This window comes from Nyctereutes procyonoides, unplaced genomic scaffold (genome assembly GCF_905146905.1).
Source record: "Nyctereutes procyonoides isolate TBG_1078 unplaced genomic scaffold, NYPRO_anot_genome, whole genome shotgun sequence".
NCBI lineage: Eukaryota > Metazoa > Chordata > Mammalia > Carnivora > Canidae > Nyctereutes > Nyctereutes procyonoides.
Window position 1 is genome coordinate 60,636,788 of NW_026575052.1, and position 23,204 is coordinate 60,659,991.

General features: G+C 43.3%; 1 protein-coding gene across 10 annotated transcripts in view; it reads left to right on the forward strand.

The window, feature by feature from the left end:
* Nucleotides 1–23,204, forward strand: part of CELF2 (CUGBP Elav-like family member 2) — an 812,543-nt gene that overhangs the window by 681,920 nt on the left and 107,419 nt on the right. For all 10 annotated transcript variants that reach the window (XM_055331578.1, XM_055331570.1, XM_055331569.1 and 7 more), the window contains one exon: nt 18,835–18,917. In XM_055331578.1, the coding sequence (XP_055187553.1) occupies nt 18,835–18,917 (83 nt within the window). The remainder of the gene's footprint in view (nt 1–18,834; nt 18,918–23,204) is intronic.

Consider the following 23,204-nt stretch of genomic DNA (forward strand, 5'->3'; position numbering starts at 1 on the left):
GTCACGTGTGGACGAGGGCCCTCCTGTATCTCTCCTGATGCCGTTGACAGTTTTATTAAGGATATTTCTTTCTATCTTAAAAATGTGTTGTGGCGGCAGCTTCGAGGCGGTCGCAGGAGACTCCTCCGTAATACAAAAGTTGGGTTCAGATGTACAGTAACTGTCACCTGGTAAGCAGACCCCATCCAACTATGTCAACATTGCCAGTGATTTATTGCTTTAAATTGGAATCAGCTGATACTCGGGTTCCACCGTCTTTAACTCCGCAGGGTTAATCTGGAGCCTGCTGGTTCACACGAAATAGTTGTTTTATCTGCTGTTTGAGACTGATGAAATGTGCAAAAGATGGCTGTGTAATCAGTCAGGTATCTCTCCGGGTTACAGCTTATTCCGTATGGCAGCGGACGATCTCAGAAATAATTATTCTGCTGCAGTTAAAGCATGGGAGCCGAAGGCGGAAGCTGATAAAGCAACGGGCATCCAGCGAGTCCTTTTCTGAATCGGGTTGTTGTGTTCTCTTATCTTCCTAGAGGGGACACACAGGTTGGCATGGTCAGACCTCCCAGGAGCCTGAAAGCTTAGGGCAAGGCCCGGGGGACAGAACACGTACTCCGTTGCCAATGTGTCTTTTTCTACCTTTGATGTTTTGTTTTTAGGTACCCTTGATTAGACTAGACTTTTCATTCCCTCCTCTAGACCCAGGTAGGCCCCTTGGAAAAAAAGGATGCTGATGCTCAGAGCTTTCTTTTGTTCTGAAAGCAGTCAAAAGACATCTGAAGTTATGTGAGTCCAAAAAAAAAAAAAAAAAAGATTCTAGAGCAGTAGCTACTTTCTCACATTCTACTTTCTTAGCCAGCTATTGAAGAAGACCTGAAAGAGAGAGGTCATTTGGTCTGCTTCAGATCTAGCAATCTAGCATCTTCTACAGAGCTCATCTGAAGGAAAAGCACCATAGCATTTTGGGGCTGCTTTTTTTCCCCCCCATAAACTATGAAGTCTCAGGGGATATTTATTCCTCTTCACCAAGATGTTAGTGGTACTCCATAGACAACTTAGGTTTCAAGAAAGACCTAAGAGTTGGCACAAAATATTATAGAAAGATCTGTTGATTAGATCACATGACATGTCTTTTTTTTTTAAGATTTTATTTATTTATGAGAGAGAGAGAGAGAGAGAGAGAGAGAGAGAGAGAGAAGCAGGCTCCATGCAGGGAGACTAATGTGGGACTCGATCCCAGGACTCCAGGATCATGGCCTGGACTGAAGGCATGTGCTAAACTGCTGAGCCACCCAGGAATCCCCCCATGGCATGTCTTTGAAGCAAAAGTAGAATGTAAGTTTTCCTCTTTATAGGCAAAAAGAATACAATGAATTGTGTTCTGGGGGCCACTTATCATCTTAAAGACCAAGAGTCATTTGTCTGGTGCGTAACCAAGGATACCTTATGGATGGGGGTTTATAGAGCAGGGATGAGTCTGATGCACAGCAACATGATTACTTTTTACAGATGAGAGATTCTCAAGGAAGAGATGATAGTTTTATGAGAACCCAGGAATATTGGGGTGCCTGGGTGGCTCAGTGGTTGAGCATCTGCCTTTGGCTCAAGGCATGATCCCAGGGTCCTGGGATCGAGTCTCGAATCATGCTCTCCCTCTGCCTGTGTGTCTGCCTCTGTGTGTGTGTGTGTCTCATGAATAAATAAATAAAATCTTTACAAAAAGAAAAAGAACCCAGGAATATTATCTCTGGCACCAACATCTTTCACTGGAGGTGAGCATGAAGCCATTTGGTTAAGGACACATATGAGATGCTTTCTGTTTGTTGCTGGGATTTCTGATTCTGTTGTTAGTTGCCTCTTTGCCCCTTTCTTTCCCTCTTGAATATACAAGAGGCTCCCTCGAACAGACCTCTGTCTCCAGCCAAGTGCTGCTTCTGTCACTCCTTGAACACGGGCCCCACTTGCCCCTGCTGCCGACTAGAAGTGTCGGAAGGTGTCAGGCTTGGGAACAGAGCAGGCCCATACGTTATTGCCCTGTCTAGAGTCTGGATCAGACACATCGGGCCTAGAGAGGGGGATTGATGGCTGTGCACCCCCTCCGTTCTGAGTCTGCCTTCTCTTGAAAAATACATTTCATTACGTGGAGTCCATTTCTAGTCACAGTTTAGAGCTGGCCCTCCAGACTCCACTCAGCTTGTCTGTTACGAGGAAAAAGCCATCAATATTTTAAAAGCTGCTGACGGGCAAGAAGTTAGCCTTGCTGCCTGGAACCTTAGAATTTTTTTTTTTTTAACTCTCTGTGAAATCTATTCATTGAGTCTCTACTGCAGAACTAAGGAAGGCTTAACTTAGAACAAGGGACACGATGAAGACTAATGAGATAAAACCAATCGGAGTCCAGAGGCGTCAGATAACCTAGATGTGTCCTGATTGTTATGACCTGAATTTCTCACCTGGGAGCTTTTGGCAGCAGCCAGCACCCAGAGATGCCCCAGCATCGATGTCACAAAACTGGGTCATGGGAGTTATGGTGTGTTCCAGAGGATATATTTGAGGTCAGATATTCCAGGGACAGATTTGGACGGTCCTTCCAGATTTCTCATTGTGGTCGGAGAGAATGAATGGGGTTGACATCCACCTCAATTTCCCGGCATTAAGGAAGTCCGCCTCGGAGGGGTTTGGGGGAGAATATTAACTCTTTGAGGCACTAAAGAAGCTTTATAAATGGTTTGTAAGAACCAGTGAGCCCATAAGATTTCCAGTTGCCTACAAACTTGTTCAGGGGACACGTTTATACATATAGGTGTCTCTCTCACGTTCAACCCCACCCTTGACTCCTTTTGAAATACTCATTTTTCTTTGTTCCTATCTCAGAATACTGAAAGCCTCTTCTTAGACCAAAGCGACTTAGCATTTCTGTACAACCATTTAGATTTACACAAAACCGCAACCAAGGAGGATAAAAAAAAAAAGAGTTAAATTTATTAAATTTTCTAAAATACTCGTTACCTGGATATTCATAGCATACACTCTGTTGCATTTGAGTGTGTGCTTATTTTCATGAATTCTTGAGATTTAAGACAATTACAGAGCTGCCTAGGTACCGAAAGGGCCTGAAGATACCACTTGCTAGCTCGGATCTCACCTCAGGAAAATTGTCCAGGAGAATGCCCCTCCCCTTTGCCACACCCAGACCCCCAAAACCCCTCCAGATCAGAATTCTGTGCCCACCTGCACGGCACCCAATGCCTGATGCCCACACTCATTTGGGAAAGCTAATGGGATAGTGAGGCAATAGAGGAAGGGAGTCAAAAGTAAGCCTAAGTTCCTGTTTTTTTGCTTTGAAAAAGTGCTACTGGAAAGTATAAGAAAGGAAAAAGTGAGGGAGAAGACAAAAAAAATTTTTTTTGCTTGTGGACTAAATCTCACCATATAAGCCAATGAAATTAAGATATGCTCATCACTGAGGATTTAAATGGTAGACCTGCCTATCAAGAAGTATTACATCTGCCTCTCAGTCTAGCTCATTTTTCCAAGTGGTTCAAAAACAGAGGAGGAGGAAGAAGAGAAGGAGAGTATTCTTACTGTGAAACTGATTTAAATGCAACACAGGCTTCATCTACTTGGTTCTCGAGAGCCATCCACACCACCTTCTGACTTTCTGAGACATATTCACTTCGACCTTCTAGCGTGTTTGTATCATAGCCATGTTGGGCAGATGTGCCAAAGGTGTGGGCGGAACATCTTGACATGTTTGTCATTGTTTCAGCTGTGTTTTTGTTTTTTTTGGGTTTTTTTTTTTTAACCACTCGGTGTTGCAGTAACTAGGGTAGACTAACATCCTGTGATAGACCCAAAAATGTGTCGGGGTTTCAGACACAGCAGAAGTCTCTTTTTGGCTCATGTCAGTAATCCTTTCTGGCTGTTCTTGGTGGGGGACAGCTTTCCTCCACCTGCAGGTACAAGGATCCAGCCTTCTTCATCTGCTGGCCCTGCCTTCACCCGAGGCCTTTCTTTCTCCTATCTGATCCATCCAGAAGAAAGGGAAGGAAAATACGAAAGAGTTTGGTCTCGTCTATTAAAAGCCCTGGCTCTGAAGCAGCAAATACCACTTGCACTCACATTCCCTTTGACTGCCGTGAGCCACCTGGCTTCCACCGTGTTCTCTGGGACAGTCCTGGCCCTGTGGGAGGAGAGGATGGGTGTGGGGTAGCAGCTGGCCATGTCTCATGGGGGTCTTTTCCTGCAGTGCTTCCCAGACTTCTTAGAGGATAAACATCACGGGGGACACTTGCACAGATTTTCCAGGCCTTTGCCCAGGACATCCACATCCGGTAGGACCCTAGGTTGGTTCCAGGAACTGTTTTATTACACACACTCCAGGTGATGATTATCTTCAGGGATGTTTGAGATGCAACATTATAAGAGGATGCCATTCGATTATAGAACAGTATTTTGTGCATTTTTGCAGTCTTAGGCTGGGAATATATGTTGTAAGGAATAGGGGCAGGCCAGATGAACAGAATCTCACTCCTGGCAGCCTTGTTTAACTATCTTTAGCCTTAGAATTTGGCTGGAGGCCTCGCTGTATAGACAAGGTTATGCTCTGACTCCACCGGGTAAACACTAGTACATCTGTGCATACAGTTCTCTTAAGGTTTATTTGAGACGTAGAGTTATTTTATGGTTTATGTCAGGTACTTGGAATATATCAGCTTATGACAGCTCTTAACACGTAGGCCAGTGTGGAAGATTGACTAGGAATGAAATCTTAGGAGTTTACTTTGCCTCCTGTCATAACGTTGAATCCTTTAGAAACCTCTACCATCATGGGAACTAAAAGCATAACTATATTAGACGAAGAGTGTTTGAATTATTTATCAATGACCTCAGTCCAAACATGAAGGACGGAAAGCTCTCCACCCAGTCTCCTAAACATGCCAGAAGCATGACATGAGATGGGAGGAATTCTGTTTGTTGCTCCTCACAGCATGTTGGAATCCCAGACTGCTTTCTCGGCTGCCCAGCACTCACACGGCCCATGTCCCTCTGCGCAGATCGAAGTGTGCTCAGGGGATTCCCATCAACTTTCATATTCACCCAAGACCATTACACTCAAGAAGGTGATGACCCTTCCTCCTCACAGAAAACATGCCCCAGGGCAAACCAAAAAGACACTGGTCGCCTCCGTTGTTACAGATTGCCTGAGTTCTTGATCTTCCTGAGACTGAATAAAATGTAGAACTAGCCAGGAGACCCTTCGTGGTGGGGGAAGATATCTGCTAGCTGCAAAGAGTGTCATTATCATTTATTATCTGCACAATTAGGAAGCACCAGAGTATGGCAGAGGCTTGGCCGTAGGACTGATCTTTGGCACCCAGAGCCCGTTAGTTTGCTGCAGAGGATTTTTCAACATGCCCTGCCTCCCACACCCGACTTAATAATCGTGTGTGCAAAATCCAAACAAGCAGTAGCTCTTAAGTCCAAAAGAGCTTCAAGCCTGGAAATCCATCTTCATCCAGTCATCTCAGGATGGACTGGGAGGCTGCGGGATATTCCTTTTTCTCTTCTCTCTAAAGGTTTCGCAGAAGAATAAGTGTCATTGGCAATGATTGAGAGAAATGAAAGTTTTTAGATCAAATCCCGCTTCTGCGTGTGTGCAGCGTGAGAAAGGCTGGCTGATGGATGATGCTACGTTCTTCTTGAGTGAAACCAAATGGCTGCTAATCAGTGTGTGGCATGTAGAGTTTTCTGTAATCTTGAAATCAAGGAAATATTTCACTTTTTCCTCTGAGGTTTTCTAGGGAGAGAGTAGGCAAAGAAGATGAATCTTCCCTCTACCTGCTAAAGAATGAGCAGTTAAGTCTAAGCTAAATATTAAATACATCAAGTGCATGGACCATGTATTATATTTTTCTTGTGTCCGTAATCTGTTATACTTACTTAGCTTCCTGAGAGATGGAAGGCCGAGCTCAGTAGATATGAGGGTGGAGACTTAGAACAATGAGGCATGGTGGTCTTCAACACACAGTCTGCATCATTGGATTCAGGCCCCAGCATGGAAAGTGGGGACCAGGAGAGTGACGGAGAGGGTGTGTGGAGCTTTGTCTGCAGTAGTCCTGGTTCGTCTCTGTTGTTCCAGAATAGTCACTAACATTGCCCCCTTCTACTTGCCAAAGTGTCTCCACTGGCATGAATTCTTTAATCACCCTAAATGTAGAAGAAGGCTTCATGGTACCCCTAAAATGATATCCTACAGTAGAAGGAAGAAAGGCAGTTAATCTTTTCCCCATGGGTTGTATGTGCCAGATTCTGAGTTTGGTGCTCTGGGTACGTGATCTTACTAAATGGATGGAACAAAATCTGTCTCACTCAACCAGTAGACCGCACCTATCTTAGCTCAGAAATTGGTCAACTAAACCAGAGTCCTTTCTCAGGAAGTGAATGGAGTGTTGCATGGACAGTTTTTATCTCTGGTCGCTCCAATGAGGAAGGCTTGTGGAACAGAAAGCCTAAAGGAAGCCATGTTGCTGTGAGGCCATCAGATGAGATAATGGCCCCCAGATAATCATTCAAGAAGTAAATGCCCAGCACTGTGCTGTGTCTTGTGCAGGGGACTGAGGAGCCCTTCAACATGGCCCCCCTGCCCATACAGAGCTTCAGGGGTCCTTAAGTGGACATGATACTAGGCAACACCCAAACTGTGATAAGACAGCAGTTTATCAGACCATCAGTGATTTTCTTCTTGTGTCTTTTCCATGGTGATGAGAACTCTCAAAGTCCAGCCCTTAACCACCCCTCTGTTCAGGAGGTGCCTAAATACACTTTGGGCACACGTACCCCAGTTCTCTCTCTGACATTTTCCTCCCCTGATCCGAGACACTTAGAGTGCCACCTCCTTGTGCACAGCCCAGTGTCCCTGTTTCCCTTCCTCTGTTGTTGCTGGCATGAAGAGAAGTGACAAGTCTGTGGTTAAACTCCTTTTATAATAATGAAACCCGGGTGTGCCCATTAGATGGCGACAGGTTTTATTTCAAAATCACAAACTGTTTTAGGGACTTTTGCCTCCTGGGGGAGTGCCGTCCAAGTGTACAGTTGGCCGAAATTTTCTTGGCCCCTGAACAGGTAAGTCATCGAAATGATTCCATTAAAATTGATTGACATTTCAGAGGCCATGTAAATGGATGTTCAGAGTCCTCGAAGGCGATGCAAATGGGTGAACTTGGCTAGTTCCAAGTAATTACTTCAGAAAGCAGGACAACAAAATCAATTCCAAACCCTATTAAAGGGTGAGTGGTCATCACTTACAAAAGAGGCTCCCTCGGTACTCCCTCCATCGAGAGACCAGCGGGGAGCCATGCGACATGGTGGCAGGCTCGTCCATGCGGCCTTTCCATACCTCAGTTTCCTGTGGTACAACATTGGGGTGATGCTGTCTTGTCCCTCACCTGTCTCTTGGGGCGTGGCGCTTTGTGGAGGAACATAACCCATTTAAGGTGGACAATAATCGGGAACATTTATCAAGCACTTTGATGTAAATGTCAAGAGCTGTGTCATCTATTTTCATAAATTATGTCATCTAATAGAATAGCCCTGTGGTGTAATTGCTGTTACTAACCCCGTTTTATAAATAAACAAGAGGTTTCAGGAGGTTAAGAAATTTGTCAAACACCCAGTCAGTCTGAAATGCTGATAAGGGAAGCTTTATGAATGAAGCAGGACAGAAATATCCAGTGTCGCTTTGAAAACTGTCATGGTCTCTGCCATGAGAACTCCAGGCCCGAGGATTCTTGCCTTTTATCCCCGGAACATCAATTTATAGTTGGCCACAAAAGCGCGTTTCTCCTATGAGTTCCGCTCTTCCAGGCAATTTGTAAAAATATCTTTTTCCCTGATCTCCATGCACATGAAAGATGACTCAGTTATCATGGGAGTGGGTGAGACCGTTATCGTGGCCATAAATATCAGCTCTCCAGAGTCCTCCACCACAGGAAAAAGACCAGAATCAGTACAAATCTTGACCTCAGCCAGCACGCAGTTTCATGCCTCTCCACTTTAGGGTAACCATAGAGGCCAGAGTTAGGAACTAGATATGACTTCCCACATTCTGATTCCAGAAAAAAAAAACAAAAACAAAAACAAAAAACACCTTGGTTCTACTTCAGGTTGAAATAACCCCCTTAGAACGGTGCAGCGCCCGCCAGAACAGGCCCTTAAAACATGAGAATACAGTGATGCCATGGATCAGTGCCAAAGTAACTGAGCCAAGCTTTATTTTCTCAGGCTAACAATGCATGGCCCATATTCGAGGTGCCCGTGAATATAAGTTGCCCCACCATTGAAGCTGCATCACAAAGTTGAGACTTATGAGACTGGTCTGGCCAAGAAAGCGTCACATAGCCCAGTGTGCTGACTTGAGAATCCTCGGAAAACAGATATGATTTTAACTTACTCTCATTGCCACTAGGCTCCTAATTATAATGCCATCCTGTCCTCAAGAGAATGCATACTACGAAATAAACTTATATTAGGAACTTCCTTTTAATGAGGTCCCTCAGTACTTGAGAACCTAAATCCTTTTTAATTGGATTCAAGGTAGAACTACCTTCTACCACATTTAACCCTGGGATGCCTTCCTTCGTTTCTGTGAAATTATCTCGGTGAACTGAACCAAAGCCCTGCTCAGGTGGCCGGGCCCTTGGAGAAGGTGCAGGTCCTGCTGGTACCACGGGTACACATCACCGCCTCACCACCAAGACTCTGAGGAGACCGACCGGGCCAGCCACACAGGTTTTAGGGAGACTACTCGTTTCGGCCTCCAGCTGGCTCATCAGGTTCAATCTAAAGTTATTGTTCTCTTACCTTCAGAGAAAAACTACGGTCCTCCGTTCAACTCTAGAATTAGTCTTTTCAAAATGAAAACATATCCAAATCCACGGTTTGCTTATTACCTTGCATTCCAAAGATCTAATGATGTTCCCCACAGAGGAGCCTGCTTGCTTGCTTCATCCTGCCACCCCCACCCCCCATGCCTCACTGACAAACACACGTCCTAAGGCCTCTTGCCTTCCCATGCTTAGAGCAGAGTTGGAATGTTAAGAAACAGCTAAAGGCAGTGATTGTCCTATCTGGGGAAAAGGTGACATTAAAATTCCTCAGATACCTTTACAGCTATTAGATGTTTGAAGTGGTTTAACAGAAGTGGGTTTTTTCAGAAGCCCAGGGACAGGGAGAGAGCAGATTCCAGCAACTTTGCCCTTGACGTCTTTTCTCTCTGTGCTGTGCTCTTGTTGGAATTTACATAATAATGGTGAGGAAGTGTTGCAGTGCACACAAAGCTATGCACATTCGTCCTCATTGCTTTCCCAAAAAGGCTTGAAAATGCAGTAGATTTAATCTAGGTCAAAAAGAAAGAAAGAAAGAAAGAAAGAAAGAAAGAAAGAAAGAAGAGAAAGAAAGAAAGAAAGAAAGAAAGAAAGAAAGAAAGAAAGAAAGAAAGAAGAAAGAAAGAAAGAAAGAAAGAAAGAAAGAAAGAAAGAAAGAAAGAAAGAAAGAAAGAAAGAAAGAAACTTCCATTTTCTTGGCAGAAGATGTAGAAAGTGTGCCTGTGTTCACAGGGCCATGGGAGTATCAGGAGATGGTTCCTCCAGGAGAAGTCCCCAGGGGCAGCAGGAGGTTGGTAGTAGCCTAGATCCGGGGGCCAATTAACAGAATGTGGTCACAGTGGGTCAGGTGCAGAGTGTGAGGAGGACAGGCGGGGTTGCACGGAATGGGTGAGATCCATATTCTCTCCTTTGGTTGAAAAGTTGCCCTCAGGTTTGCTGTGGAGCAGTAATCCTTCTGGGGAGGTGAGTCAGGGTTCCTGGAGGAACCTAGGTCCCTGCCCCAGGTGCCCAGAAACGAGAAGTACAGCTCCTGTTTTGTTATCGAGATGCCCAGGGGATTCCCTTGGGACCACGGCTGGTAATCCACACGGTGCTGTCCCCATAATTCAAGCACTGCCAGCAGAATGGCAGCATTGTTTCTCTGCTTCCTAGGTAGTGGCCAGATGGTAATACTTTTTACATCAGGGTGCCAATTATATCAAACTCTATAAAACTAAGCTAATTGGATACGGTTTCATTAAAAGTTGATTTCTACAGGATGTGGCATTTGTGGTGGGTAGCTGTTATTCGAGCTCAGGAAGTCTCCCTCTTAGAGGGAGAAAAAACAGTTTGTCCCACGAGACTGTTTAAAACAAGGGGCTTATAGGTTATAAAAAGGCATTTTGGGTGCCTTGAAAGAAGATCGCAGGCAGTTCTAGGGATCTTTGAGAGAAAGACAAAACCTCTTGGGTGGTTCATGGCATATTCTCCTGTGAGAGGCACAGACGTTGAAGGGTGCTGTCAATCAGTGCTTACTGGGATGGCTATGCCTTTGCTCTTAGCTACCGGTGTGATTGTGGGTAGTCCGCTGACCCCCTCTGTGGGTGATGGAGAGTTAGGCTACCAGCATTAACTCATTGGAAAATCCCAGGATTCCATGGAAGAGGTACAGAAGCTGAGGGAAAACTATGCCCTGTTAACTTCCTCTAATTTTTTTCCCTTCAATTTTGAGTTTAATGCAAAAAAAAAAAAAAAGGAGTGGGGTGCAGAACAAAAACCCTTTCATCCTCTTGCAGGTCCTCCCTATAGCTAACTAATAATGTTTGGCCTGATTGCTGCTTTTTTTTTTTTTTTTTTTTAATCCCTTTCCTTCGTCTCTCTCATTTTGTTGTCGTGGCCATCCTGGTGGGGCATCCTAGTTCAGAGGAGCTGCACTGAGGAAATTGTACACAGGGCCACATAAACGTGCTCAGCGAGGGGACTGGGTTTTAAATGCAGCTTGTGAAATCAGAGCTTTAATTGTTCTATCCCATCTTGCGCTCCTCTAAAGCAAGTCGTGGGAACAGTGGAGAAGGAATAAACACCTAGGACCGTGGAGGCCATGAGTGGACAACAGGGCATCTGGTTAGGGGTCTTCACTGGCAGTGCCACTTCCTGGAGGGTGGGCTTCAGCCTGCAGAAAGGGGTGCATCCATCCCTCTCCACTGTACCCGAGAGGTCTGCGTCTGTTTGAGAATGGCATCTCATCACTGTCTTTTTCCTCGAGATGCTAAGGGGTCACCTTCCAGAACCACGGGAAAGCTGCTTCCTGTTTTCATTCTTTTAAGGTCATTGCCGACTTGTCTTTAAAAATTTAATTCAGGGGATTTTTGATGGGGTTTTTTGAACCTTTAACTGCTTTGTAGAAACTGAAAGTCGGGGGGTCTTGGCAAGGGTGAGGTCAGTGATTGATAGTCGAAACCTGTAGTGTGTGAAGGATTCACTTGAGCACAAAATGTACCACTTAGATCAACAACCTTTGGACTCTGAAAAAGTATTAAATTCTCCATATAGTGGTGAAGATTGAGGGAGAAAAATAGATTACGAGGGGAATCAAGTATGGGGAGTATGTCCTCCGTTGACTTAAACTGGTTTGTGTGCTACTGACTTGACAAGAAGCCAAGCTCCCAATTGCAGTTCGACTTGTGTAAAGCAGGCACCTGCTTTGCTTGCAAATGTGCATACAAAAGAGAGCTTCATTCACAGAAAGAATAAAAACATAGCGAGTTCGCTAATTTAGCCTTCCAGGGCCTTCGTCCCTTGATCTGTCGGCCCCTCAGAATTCAAAGGCAGCCTTTAAAGGAATTCTCAATTCACGACATGATGGCTTCGTTGATGTCCTGAATTCAAATGTATCTTGAGCTAAATATATCTGCCAGGACCATTACTTTGTTTCTAAAGGAAATAAGTTAAGTATAGTGTTCAGTCATCAGATGATCATTTTATGGCTGTTTTCAAGTGTTTATTTGCCGAGATTTAGAAAGGAATGTAAATCTGATACATTTGATATGTGGAATGGCCTTGAAGATGTGGACAACTCCCACTCTTTACCCCATGGTCAGAGGTCACATGGGGAGATAGGTGTCCGGTGCACAACACCAGGAGCTCCAAATGTGAGATTTTTTTTTTTTTTTTTTTTTTTTGCCTTCTTTCCTCCATCCTGATGCTACTCTTCGGTAATGATAACTTAATAATGGAAAATTGTGTATTTTAGAAAATTCTCCCCAATTCTCCATATGAAGATATTACCAAAGAGTAGCATCAAAAAAAAAAAAAAAAAAGAAAAGAAAGAAAAAAAATCAAGTTAGAACTAGAACATTCCAGAAAGGCCCTTTCTCCTATTAATGAGAGTGCCTTTTAAGGGACATTTACCTCAGTGCAGCTGGTGGCCCCAGGAGAGTCCTGAAGAGCTTCAAATAGAGTAGCTATGCAGAGGGCTGGTTCCTGTACCATTGGGAGTGCACATTGTTAGCATGGGATCTGAAACCTCCATCCCATAGCTGACAAGTGACTGTTGCAATGATTGAAAACCATTCAAGTCACTGACCTCTTGTCTTTAAGCCTGGGTTCTATGGTAAAAACTGCCTTGTCATCCATATTTTAGAGTAAAAGACTTAAAGCTGTTTTTTTAAAATGATGTCTCCACAGCATTAATCCTTAAGTTTCATTCCTCCCCAAGGCAGTAAGGATCAGAAACCTCGGAGGAAATTTCATTAATGAGTATGGTGTCGACTTTCCTAAGGGCAGAACTAGTTTTAAAATCTGGGTTTTGGTGTCATTCTCTAGGGCTGTGTCTACACTGCCCTCCAACTGAAGAATATAAACAGAGTGCTATTTGACTCAAGACAAGCCATGATACAAACTGGTGATCTCTACATAAGCAGTGCATTTTTTTTTCCCGTGTGAGTATTATTACCAAAAATTTCCAAGGAAAGATTTTCAAGAGAAACAGCTGTGGTTTGAAAAGATTTGTGATAATCCAGATGGTTTCTTTGAGGATAAATCTACTTGATCATTTAAAATTAAAGTCTTTCACTAAAGTTGAGTGTCTTTATGATTTTAAATACACTACTGATGTGTGTGTGTGTGTGTGTGTGTGTGTGTGTGTGTGTATAGATACCATTGGCCTGTCTTGCTTGGGGCTTTGTCTCTGGAAACAGCAAAAACCTCCTAACAGTGTCTCAAATTATTCTGCAATTAAGCCCGCAAAATACCTGAGGGAACTCTTCATGACAGCAGAAAACTATTTGTGAAGAGATGGGAGTCAGACACCAACTACCCTGTTTGGAGTATGTAGCACTTAGCCTCTGTGGGAACTGCCATTCTCAACTTCTGAGACAAGATGGTCTGATCATATTGCACAGTTAATTATAATGTTGATTGCACGCCACTTCACATGCTGAACAAACGCAACCAGATTGCTAAACTTGTCAACTTGTGGGAATTGGAGTGACCAAAGGTTCCCAGTCCCCTGACTCACACTCTCGGGGCCCAGTGTCCACTGCTGTTTGCCGACCACCCAGAGATGCTCACTGTGAGGCTTGCACTGGCCAGCCTTCATAGACAGTGCTCTGTACCCCAAGATCTCTCTAGGCCTTCTTTAGCATCCAAGTTGACCTATCTCACGTTGCCTTCCTGGGAGCTCTGCTAGATGTTCCAACTTAAGGAGCAAAGTGAATTCCCAAGGGAGATATGAATGGCCAGTAAGCTTTCATGTGTTACCCCTCCCCAAGGTGTGTACACACTCACCAGCAACTCTTGGTGATCGGTAGAGGAGTCCTCACCTGTGGATATGTTAGGCTCCATGTGGGCCTAACGCACTGGTATTTGGTTCTGGAATTACCTCCCAAGTTTTGCCCCCAAACCTGTTACACCCACTAATTTAAAAAGACCTGATGAGGAGTATTGGGGAGTTATTGATACATAGACCCATGGAAGATGGATTTTTAGGGCAGAGGAGCTCTGAAACCCAAAGCTCTTATGGATGCAATGAATTGTCAAAACTGTTGAAAAGTGAGACGTCATAAAATAACCTGTGGCTGGGACATCACGTTTATCCTGTCAAAGTTTCTGCAATAGGAAGAGACTCCTGAATGGGTGGATAAAGGTGGCAAGTCCCGTACAGTGCACCTGCGTGTGAGGCCGTGTGAGATGGACAAGTTAGAAACCTGTGAGCACAACTCAGCCGCATGGAGCAGAAATTGGAGGGTGGAGACCTGCCAAAGCACATGGCTGGTCAGACTGCATTAGCCTCCACAGAGCCCCCAGGGGTCCCCTTCCAGGTCACTTCCATGGAGCAGAACCTTCTTCAGGTGTTGCACGGGCAGCTGGGAGAGGGGGATTCCAGGGCGATGCTGACACTGGAGGGTGTCTCTCCCCAGTGTTTACTGCAGCCATTGGCCATGAAAGAGCACCTGTGGACCTTATAGATGTTTAACTACCCACCTTACAAGGATGTTTGTAAAAGAACCTGCTGGAGAGGGAAGGTCTGTCCCCTGAATCGTATTGCTGAGCCATCTGGTGTTGCAGCTGACCTGAAAAATGAATCCAGTAAATTTCAGACCTGAGTTATAGCTGGCGTGGGGAAATCTAAGAAACAGGTGGTTCCCTTAACAGCTGTGCATCCAGTTAGGGTAGGCAAGAAAGAGAATCCCAACTTAGCCAAGCCTTCATGGGTTTTCTGGGATCTGTAGTAGCTCCCTGACCTTTTGCCATGATAAAGACCACATCAGGGAAAATAATATTTCTCCCTTCCTTTTGTTGAAATATCATCTCTGTAGGTCACTGAAGCTAAGATTTTAAGTGAGCATATCAGGTGATGGATGGATAAAAAAAGACCATGGTTGTTAGGTGGGAGGGTGCTCTCAGAAACAAGAGTCCATCGATTACTGGTTGTATGTAGACCAGTGCCTCTTTAGGGGAAAACCACAAATTTCTGTATGTAAGGTGGCTACTTACATTTGTAGTTCTGTATTTACACTGCAAATTTTAAGATAAGCTTAATCAAACACTGTCTTTGTTAAGTGAGTTAGTATGCACGCTGAAATGAAGTGCAAGCTATTTATAGCCCAAGAAAAGTAAAGAATAATTTTGACGTTTTAACAGTTTGTTCTAAATGCAACACTTCGGCTGTCTCTACCCGTGTCGTTTGAGAAGGATCTCGGGCAGCCCTGGTTTTTATTCACTGATTGAGAGGTAATGAAACCAAAGTAACTGAGGTACAGAGGAAGTAAGATATTTCTGTCTAAGTCACTCAGGAACCAAATGTATGAAACCAAAAGTAGAGTCCTGGGGGGATATTCCCAATCCTGTTGTCTTCCCCAGAAACCCCACGTTTGTGTAGGTTGTTCAGTGCTTGAGGGTATCCAACCGAGGCTACAAGTAGAGGCAAAAATCCAAGCCTTAGGCCACAGTGAGGAGCCCGTGCCCACCTTTTCCAAAGTCTGTTTGCCAAGCACAGCAGTGAGGGGCTGAGCTCTTGGGTTCAGAGTTGGGAAGCGGACCACCGGGATATACACCTAGAGCTTATCGGGACATAATCTTGAAAAGCCTTTGTCTTAAATGGGTATGAAGTAAAGGACACGAGAGCTCTGCACCATTTGAAGAGGGTCTGTCGAGATAACTCTGATTTCACTGTATCAGTTGTAAAGGCACAGTGGACACCGGGTAAAACTGGAAGGAGGTTGGGATTTGGGGTATCTTCCCATCTGCCATTTTGGACATGAGACTCCTTTCCTCATTCCTTTCCTCTCTGCCTCCCCACCCCCACACTGCTCACTTGCCCTGTCTCTAAAGACAGACAGACTCACACACACACACACACACGCCACCTTCTATCCACTAACAACTTTGTTCAAGAGGAAAGCGCTCCAGCCAAATTTATAGTAAGATGTAAATAGCTAAGAACAATTAGATGTTTCCATCCCCAGAGGGAGCATCTTAATACTTAAATAGGAAATGAACCGTACCTTTCTGGTGGATTTCAGGCAGTGAGAAGTGGTAGGGATTTTGTCTAGATGTTGAAGGCAAGAGCACTTGCTGTCTTCTGGAGACCATTGCATATTGGCCTGAGCTCTTCCCGTTGGCCTCACACACAGGATTCGCTCAGTAGCATCATCTTTGCTCCTTGGTGCTTTTATCTTATCATTGTCTTGACTTCTCCTTTTTTGGCACCCCTACCTGCCTTCCCACCATTCCCATGGGCCAGTCTGGGCTTTGTTTTCAGCTCTGAGGCTGGCCATGCTGGCCTTTGTTCTTCATCTTCAGCATTGCCTTCTTTCCAGGCAAGCACATGCCTTGTAACTTCCGCTCCACCCCTAAGTCTTCTTTTTTCTAAGTATCCCACTCCCCAAATCTCTCTGTTGGAGAGTACCAGACTCTGCCTCTGTTTAGAAGCTCTGGTCATCGTGGTTGCAGTTGGGAGCTCCCACCCTGCTACCTTCTCCAGCAGCCAACACCATAAGCCCAGGAGAGGGAGAGAAGTTACTGAGATTCCATTAGGAGCTTTCAGGAGGCAGAGGTTACATCTCTCTCTGCTCTTCTTACTGTAGGAAGCCCAGTGAAACACAGTTGGTGGTTTTTTCTTCTTCGTAGAGTGATTCCAATGAGTTGCTGGAAGCTGGGACTTGACTTCCCTATTTAAACTTATTCCTAGATCTGAAGCAATTCCTCTAGCTAGTCTTAGGATCACATCATGCCGCTGCAGCTGAAGTCACTCATTAAATTGAACAGTTCAGTAAAAACAATCTACCATTAGGCCAAATGGACTGTGGTCACAGAGTTCAAAATAGCTGAAGTGAAAAACTCATCTGAACATTGTCAATCTAGGGTATCTGGGTGGCTCAGTCAGGCGTCTGAATCTAGATTTCAGCTTAGGTCATGATCTCAGGGTCCTGAGATTGAGCCCCACATTGGGCTCTGCACTGGGTGTGGAGCCTGCCTAAGATTCATTCATTCTCTCTCCCACACACACACACATCTGTCCCTCCCCTCTTCATTCTCAGTCTTTCTCTCTCTCAAAAATAAATAAAATAAATTAAAATGGTCAGTCTGTCCATCTGTAATTCTTTCAAGAAACTTAATGATTCTCAGTTTCTTCCATTGTGTCAATGAACTCCTATATTTTAGGAGTTTCTAATTCTTCAATGCCTGTAGTTTGAGTGCCAAGAAGCAATGATTGTGCTCTACTTTGTCCAGAAGGTAAAGGTTTTGTGTATTTTGTATATTTAATCTCGGTAGTCTAAAACAAAATCGAACGACATATGACAAGTTTCTAAATTTCTAAATGAGGAAGCATCATAGGTGTATTTAGGAATGCTGGATGAATGGAATTGTACTTTAATTTCCCCTACTCTTTAAAGATTTTATTTGTTTAGAGAGAGAGAGAGCACATGTGAGCACTTGCATGGGGGGAGGGGCAGGGAGAAAGGGAGAGAATCTTCCAGCAGACTCTGGAGCTGAGTGCAGAGCCGAGTGCAGGGTTCAATCCCACAGTCCTGATATCATGACCTGAACCAAAATCAGGAGTCAGACGTTCAACTGACTGAGCCACCGGGGCACCCATCTCTACTCTTTTCAATGAGTCTTTATTTTGAAAAATAGAATGCCTTAGCCAACCGTTGATGGCTAGTGATGTCAACTCCCTCTTGTCAACTCTGCCATTTTTTTCCCCTCCTCTGGGTTTTTTTTTTTTTTGCTTAATTCCCCTAAATGGAACCAAGGCTGATGCCTGAGTGCTGCACATTTTTTTCATGCTACTTGGTGTGTGTTCTCTGTCTGGTATATGAGTACTTCTCAAAGTCCCCCCTCCAACTCTCTGGCTCCGTGCTTTAGGATCCCCTAGTACAATCAGGGTAAAATATTTATGATCTTCATAGTGTATCTCTCCTCTTTTTCCCTCAGCACAACTTACAAACTCAACTCAGAGGCATCCTCTTTCTTCTTTAAATTTCTAAAGATTTTGTCCACCCCCTTTTCCCAAGCTTGGCTGTGCTGAGAAGCTGTATGTTAATGAAGAGATCATTAGCTGGTATCACCATCGGATTTAAACAGCTGTGTCAACCAGTATCTTTAGCTACAAACTGAAGAAGGGGTCAGCCATCCTTCAGAATGCAGAAGTAATGGTATAAGGCTTCGACACCATTTTCTTTTGTGGAGAAAGTTGGTTGGGAAGAGGGGTTTTGCTGGCCTCTCCTGGGGTGGGAGCATTCAACCTGGACTCCCATCAGCTCTTAGAAATAAGGAATCAAAGAGTTGCCGGTTGATGTGCTGTAGCCGTTATCTAATAAGACATGGGACCGTGTGTGCGAACATCTGCTTGGGCGTGTGCCCACCTGTACCATAACTAAATTTCCAAAGTGGTTAAAATTATCCTTCATTTGGCCAAGAAATACTGAGCATCTCATAGACAGAACTTTGGGTTATATACTATGGTACAGGTAAAAAAAAGAAGAAGAAGAAGAAGAAAGCAGTGTCCCACCTTTTCAGAACCTTATAATCAGTGGTCTAAACCATTGAGTTTAGAGAGTGTTTTTAAGATGTGATGTTCTAGAATATCCTTTAAGGAAATTATAGTTACTGAAAGTTTTTGCCATTGTCACTGTGATTAGACACTTCTCGGAATGCAGTCGCTACACAAGTGCCATTAACATGTCACCCACCTCGTCGTTCCCCCCCCCCCCAATTCCTGAAGAGCTGTGTTCCAGGTAGTTGGTGCATAGAGTTATAAATTGATCTCCAACGTGGGCAAAGCTAATAAATACGGTCTGGTTGAAAGGCACTGGTAAAAGCTTGCGATGTTATTACTGTTCTCATGCACGTTATTATTTTTAAATTGTGCATCCTTTTAAGTAGATTGTTTGTTCGCCGTAGTCTCCATTATATCTAAGCAAAGCATTCACAGAAATTTCTAAAACCTTTTCATTTCTCTCTGTAGGTTGTTGTTTCGTAACATTTTATACAAGAAAAGCTGCACTTGAGGCCCAGAACGCCCTGCACAATATTAAAACTTTACCTGGGGTGAGTCGGTTTACTTTTGTACAAAAATGACTTTATTGCTTGAAAATGGTCCTTTCAACTGAAGGTTCTAGTTATGGGCTCTTAGTGGCAAAAATGACTTTGGTCTTTTGAGGAGTATGTGCTGACCCCTCTGTTCCCCTGGGGCAGCCAGACCAGCTGGCCAGCCCCTAAAGAAGCACTGGCATTAATGCTGATGGGCAGAGCTCTCAAATAGTATGTCCCCTGGTTAGAAAATCAGAGTGACCCCACTGGGCAGCAGCAGCTGCCAAAGAGTTTTGGGTGGGCTAAGACTTTAAAAGGGGGGAAAAAAACCCAACACACACAAGAAAAGCGGATGGAAAAGTAAAAGCTTTTACTCACCAGGAGCCCCTTTTGAAATTTAGTCTTAGATTTTCTTTTGAAAGGACAAAATGTACCCTGTACAGCCATAATATTAAGCCTCCTAATGGTTTCTCAACAGTCAATGGCGGTTAACAAAGTCAATGTTTTAATGCCTAATTTGTGGCTTCATGTTGATAGAGAACAGAAAATACAAAACTCGCAATTTTTTTTTCCATTTCCTTCCTGGTAATATTTGATGATTAGTACAATTCGCTAGAAGTGAACTGATATTGTATGTAACTGCTGCATCAGAATACGTTATTTCTGGGGGTTTGTGGCAATTTTATATACTGCATGCTGGTATAAAGTGTCCTGTGCCGTTTGCATATTTTCCCCACTGACCCAAATTTCCATGAGTTCATTTAATAATCTAATGATGTGCATTGGTTATCGTGAAGAATTTGTAGTAAGCTGTGCAATAATAATTTCACTGAAGCCTGGGTCGATCAAAATATAAGGAAGATAATGCAGTGTCCCTAATGCTTTCAGGGTGTAATTCTAGCTGTCGTTTTGCTCTCTTAGTGCTATAGACATACACGGTCACCCGTGTTGTGTGTGTGTGTGTTCATGTTAACATATGCACATATAAGCATTTTATACCCCATCACCCCCAAAGAAAGCATTTGTTTAATTTTTAATTCACCTTAGATCCATTGATATTTAATTCACCTTAAATCCATTGAAAATTTCATAATTTCTTGTAGTGACAAGATACTCAAAAAAAAATTCAAAACATTAGCTCCTTCGCCCTCCAAAAGTAATAAATTATGAACTATGGTCTTTCTGTCACACCACTGCAGCCTCTCCCTTTTCCTTAGAGCAAATCAAAGAGCAGAAGATTCAGGAAAGCAAGTGTGTGATAGCAGAAATCTCCCTCCCCGTTTCACTACTTCTCTCTAAATTTTAAGGTGGTTTTAGTAAGGCAGCTTTTGGTACATCTAAGTGCTTTTGCTCAATGACTTTTTTTTTTAAGTATTATGTAAGTATTTGTTTTCCTTATAAATGGATTATTTTTTCAATGTAAATTCTAGAAGGTTGCGGTGTTAGGTCACATTACCAAGTGAAACAATCAAAGCTCAACCTACAATAGGAAAAAATTTTCTTACTTCTCAGTCTCCTAATCAAACCCAAAGACCACTTGGTATTCCTTCTTTTAAAAAGAAACACTTTATAGTAATCAGCACACAAAATCCCTTCCAGGTATATTTTTTAAAAAAAATTCCTGAGATGATGAATTTATGTAGCATGTAGGGTTTATTAATGCCAAATCACATTCTGTTTTAAATTAATGCAAAGCTTGGGTAATTTGAATTCATCCATTCCACTAAAACCTGCACACAACTCCCCAGTATGTCATCCTTGTAGGTGAAGACACTCTCAAGAAGCCCAGAGTCAATATGATGAGTGGGCCATATTGAAAACCCTACAAGGGGCTGACAAGTCTGCTTCTGTTTGGGACATATTACTCTGACCCTTTCCTAGGAAACAAATAGCATCTTAAGTTTGGTGTTTTGTTGTTGTTGTTTTTATAATGTTGCGTATGTTCTGTTTTTCTCTTCTTAAAAATTCTGCATGCAGAAGTCAGGAATGGTGATCTTGGAGACCCGTTAGTAAGTGCAAGAATTCAGGGACTGGAAAAAGATGGCTTGGGGATTATTTTTGCTTTTCTTTTTATCCAGTTCAACTTTACCTGTGGTGGCTTAAAGGGAAATTTTGAGAAGTCGGGTCTGATTTGTAGGCTCCCAGCCTACACAGTGCACACACTGTTGCTGCATTTTCCACTTCAAATTAGGTAAATGGTGACAGGGTTCCACATCTTGCATTTATGGATAGTCCTATCTGATAAATGCCCCCCTGAACAGCTATAGGAAACACATGAAAGGCGGTCTCCTTTTAGCTGTGAGCTTTTGGTGGACAGGAAGAAATGGGACCAGACATAAAAGATTAATGCATATTTTGGGGGGAAAAATATTACAGGGTGCCGTGCTGTTTGATTACAAGCCTTGGAATTAGTCAACATTTCCATAATTCTAAACCAATATACACCTGTTTTCCCACTGTGATGTGAAGGCACAACTTAATTTAACAGAAGCCCTGCTGTGCTAAATCTCTCATTAACTACCAAGTGAGTTCGGTAATTTAAAGTTGTAGCACTACTATTTTAACTGGTTGCCTTCATATTATGAAATTAATAAGAAATTAATGATGCACTTTGCCATATGCCTTCAATTTCTTTCTGAATAAAAATAAAAGGGATAAAGAAAAACGCATCAGCAGCTGACACTTTAAAGCTTTTCTGGGTTGTAATCATTTTTCCTGCGGATAAAATCCATTAAAAAGGCACTTGCTGCTTTTTTTTTTTTTTCTAAAGTGTCCAAAACTTTCCATTTAAAACAAGATCAAATAGTGCTGGGTTTTTTTCCCCCCCTGTTTAATTTTCTTTTGCAGCTGATGTTTTGTATCATAGGGAACTTTTATCATGCAACCAAACTTGATTGATGTTTAGGGACCATCTTTCCATCTTGAGAGAAACAAAGAACTCAGTATGGCAGAGGGGAAAAAGTGCTGGTGGCACTGTCTTATTCCACTGAGTGAAATTTTCTTTAAAGGCACCTTTCCTTCATGCCATGCATGGGTCATAGAGACCCTTTCCATAGTGGACGGGAGATAGGGTAAGGGATCAGGGCAGCCATTAAGGATGCATTTTTCACACCATGTGACTGGAGAAGACACTAGGTCTTTCATCGTCTGAAATGCTCACCATAAATCCTAGAAATACAATATTGGAAACCAAAGGAGCCAATTCAACAGCTCAACACAGGGCAGAGCAAAGAATGAGCATCTAGAGGTCATTTCCCTGATTTGACCACGCTGTCCTCTGGAAATGGAGGCTTGACACTTAAGTAGCAGATCACATCTGGGGCAGCACTATGCCTCACTTATTCCTGGCATCTTGTTAGGTTGACAAAACACTAATGATTCCTGAGTGCACACTGTGTGCCAGGCACTACGCTACAGCAGTTCTTGCGTGCACACATGCCTGACCTTGAGATGCGTAGTGAATAGGACTCCCGTCACCCGAAGAGAACACTCTTGGTATGTCTGCACAGGCCAGGCTATTTGATGAGCCATTGGGTTGGCCACAAAATTATTAGCCTGGCTTTTTCCATAGCTGAGCCATTCGTGTTCCTGGACAGAATTTGGTTGCCTTTGCCTTGACAATACAGCAGATCGGGCTAAGAGGTGGCTCCTTCTTTTGTTCAGGAAGACTCAACCTAACTGGTAGAATGAGTCAATAGAAATGTCATCACCCACCATTGTATTTCCCAGAGGGAAATCTTTATAAAGGCAACTTGTGAGATTCGTTTTGTTTTCACCGACCCTATTTAGCTTAATTAAAAAAAAATTAAAGACCTTAATTGAGGCACAGGAAAGCCACCACCATCTTTTCAATAATCAGATGTCCAGGGCCACATATCCCTGTACCAGTGACCGTGCTGTGCCCTTATATCATTCTTTTTTCAAGGTCTTAACACATACTGTCTCTGGCAGTAAGGCTTTCTGATTGAAAATCTACAGCAGTATCATTAGAGCATTCACTGTATAAATTAATTTAATTAAGGATGTAATAACAGGGAAGAATATAGTTTTGAAAAAGCTCTTAAATTTTAACAGCAAGGAGGAATCAGAATCTAAATGTCTTGTAAAATATTAATTGCGAATTTCTTCCAGACATTTCCTCTGCCTATGCCTTACCCCTTCCTTTCTTTTTTAGAATCACTACCAGTTTTATTAAATGCAGTTTATATTAAGGAGTTACTGCCCTAAGAGAACATTTGTTTAGAGCACTCCATTTTAGTGGTGGCTTACGGAAAGGTGTTTTATAATAACGCGTGCAGTGTGAAC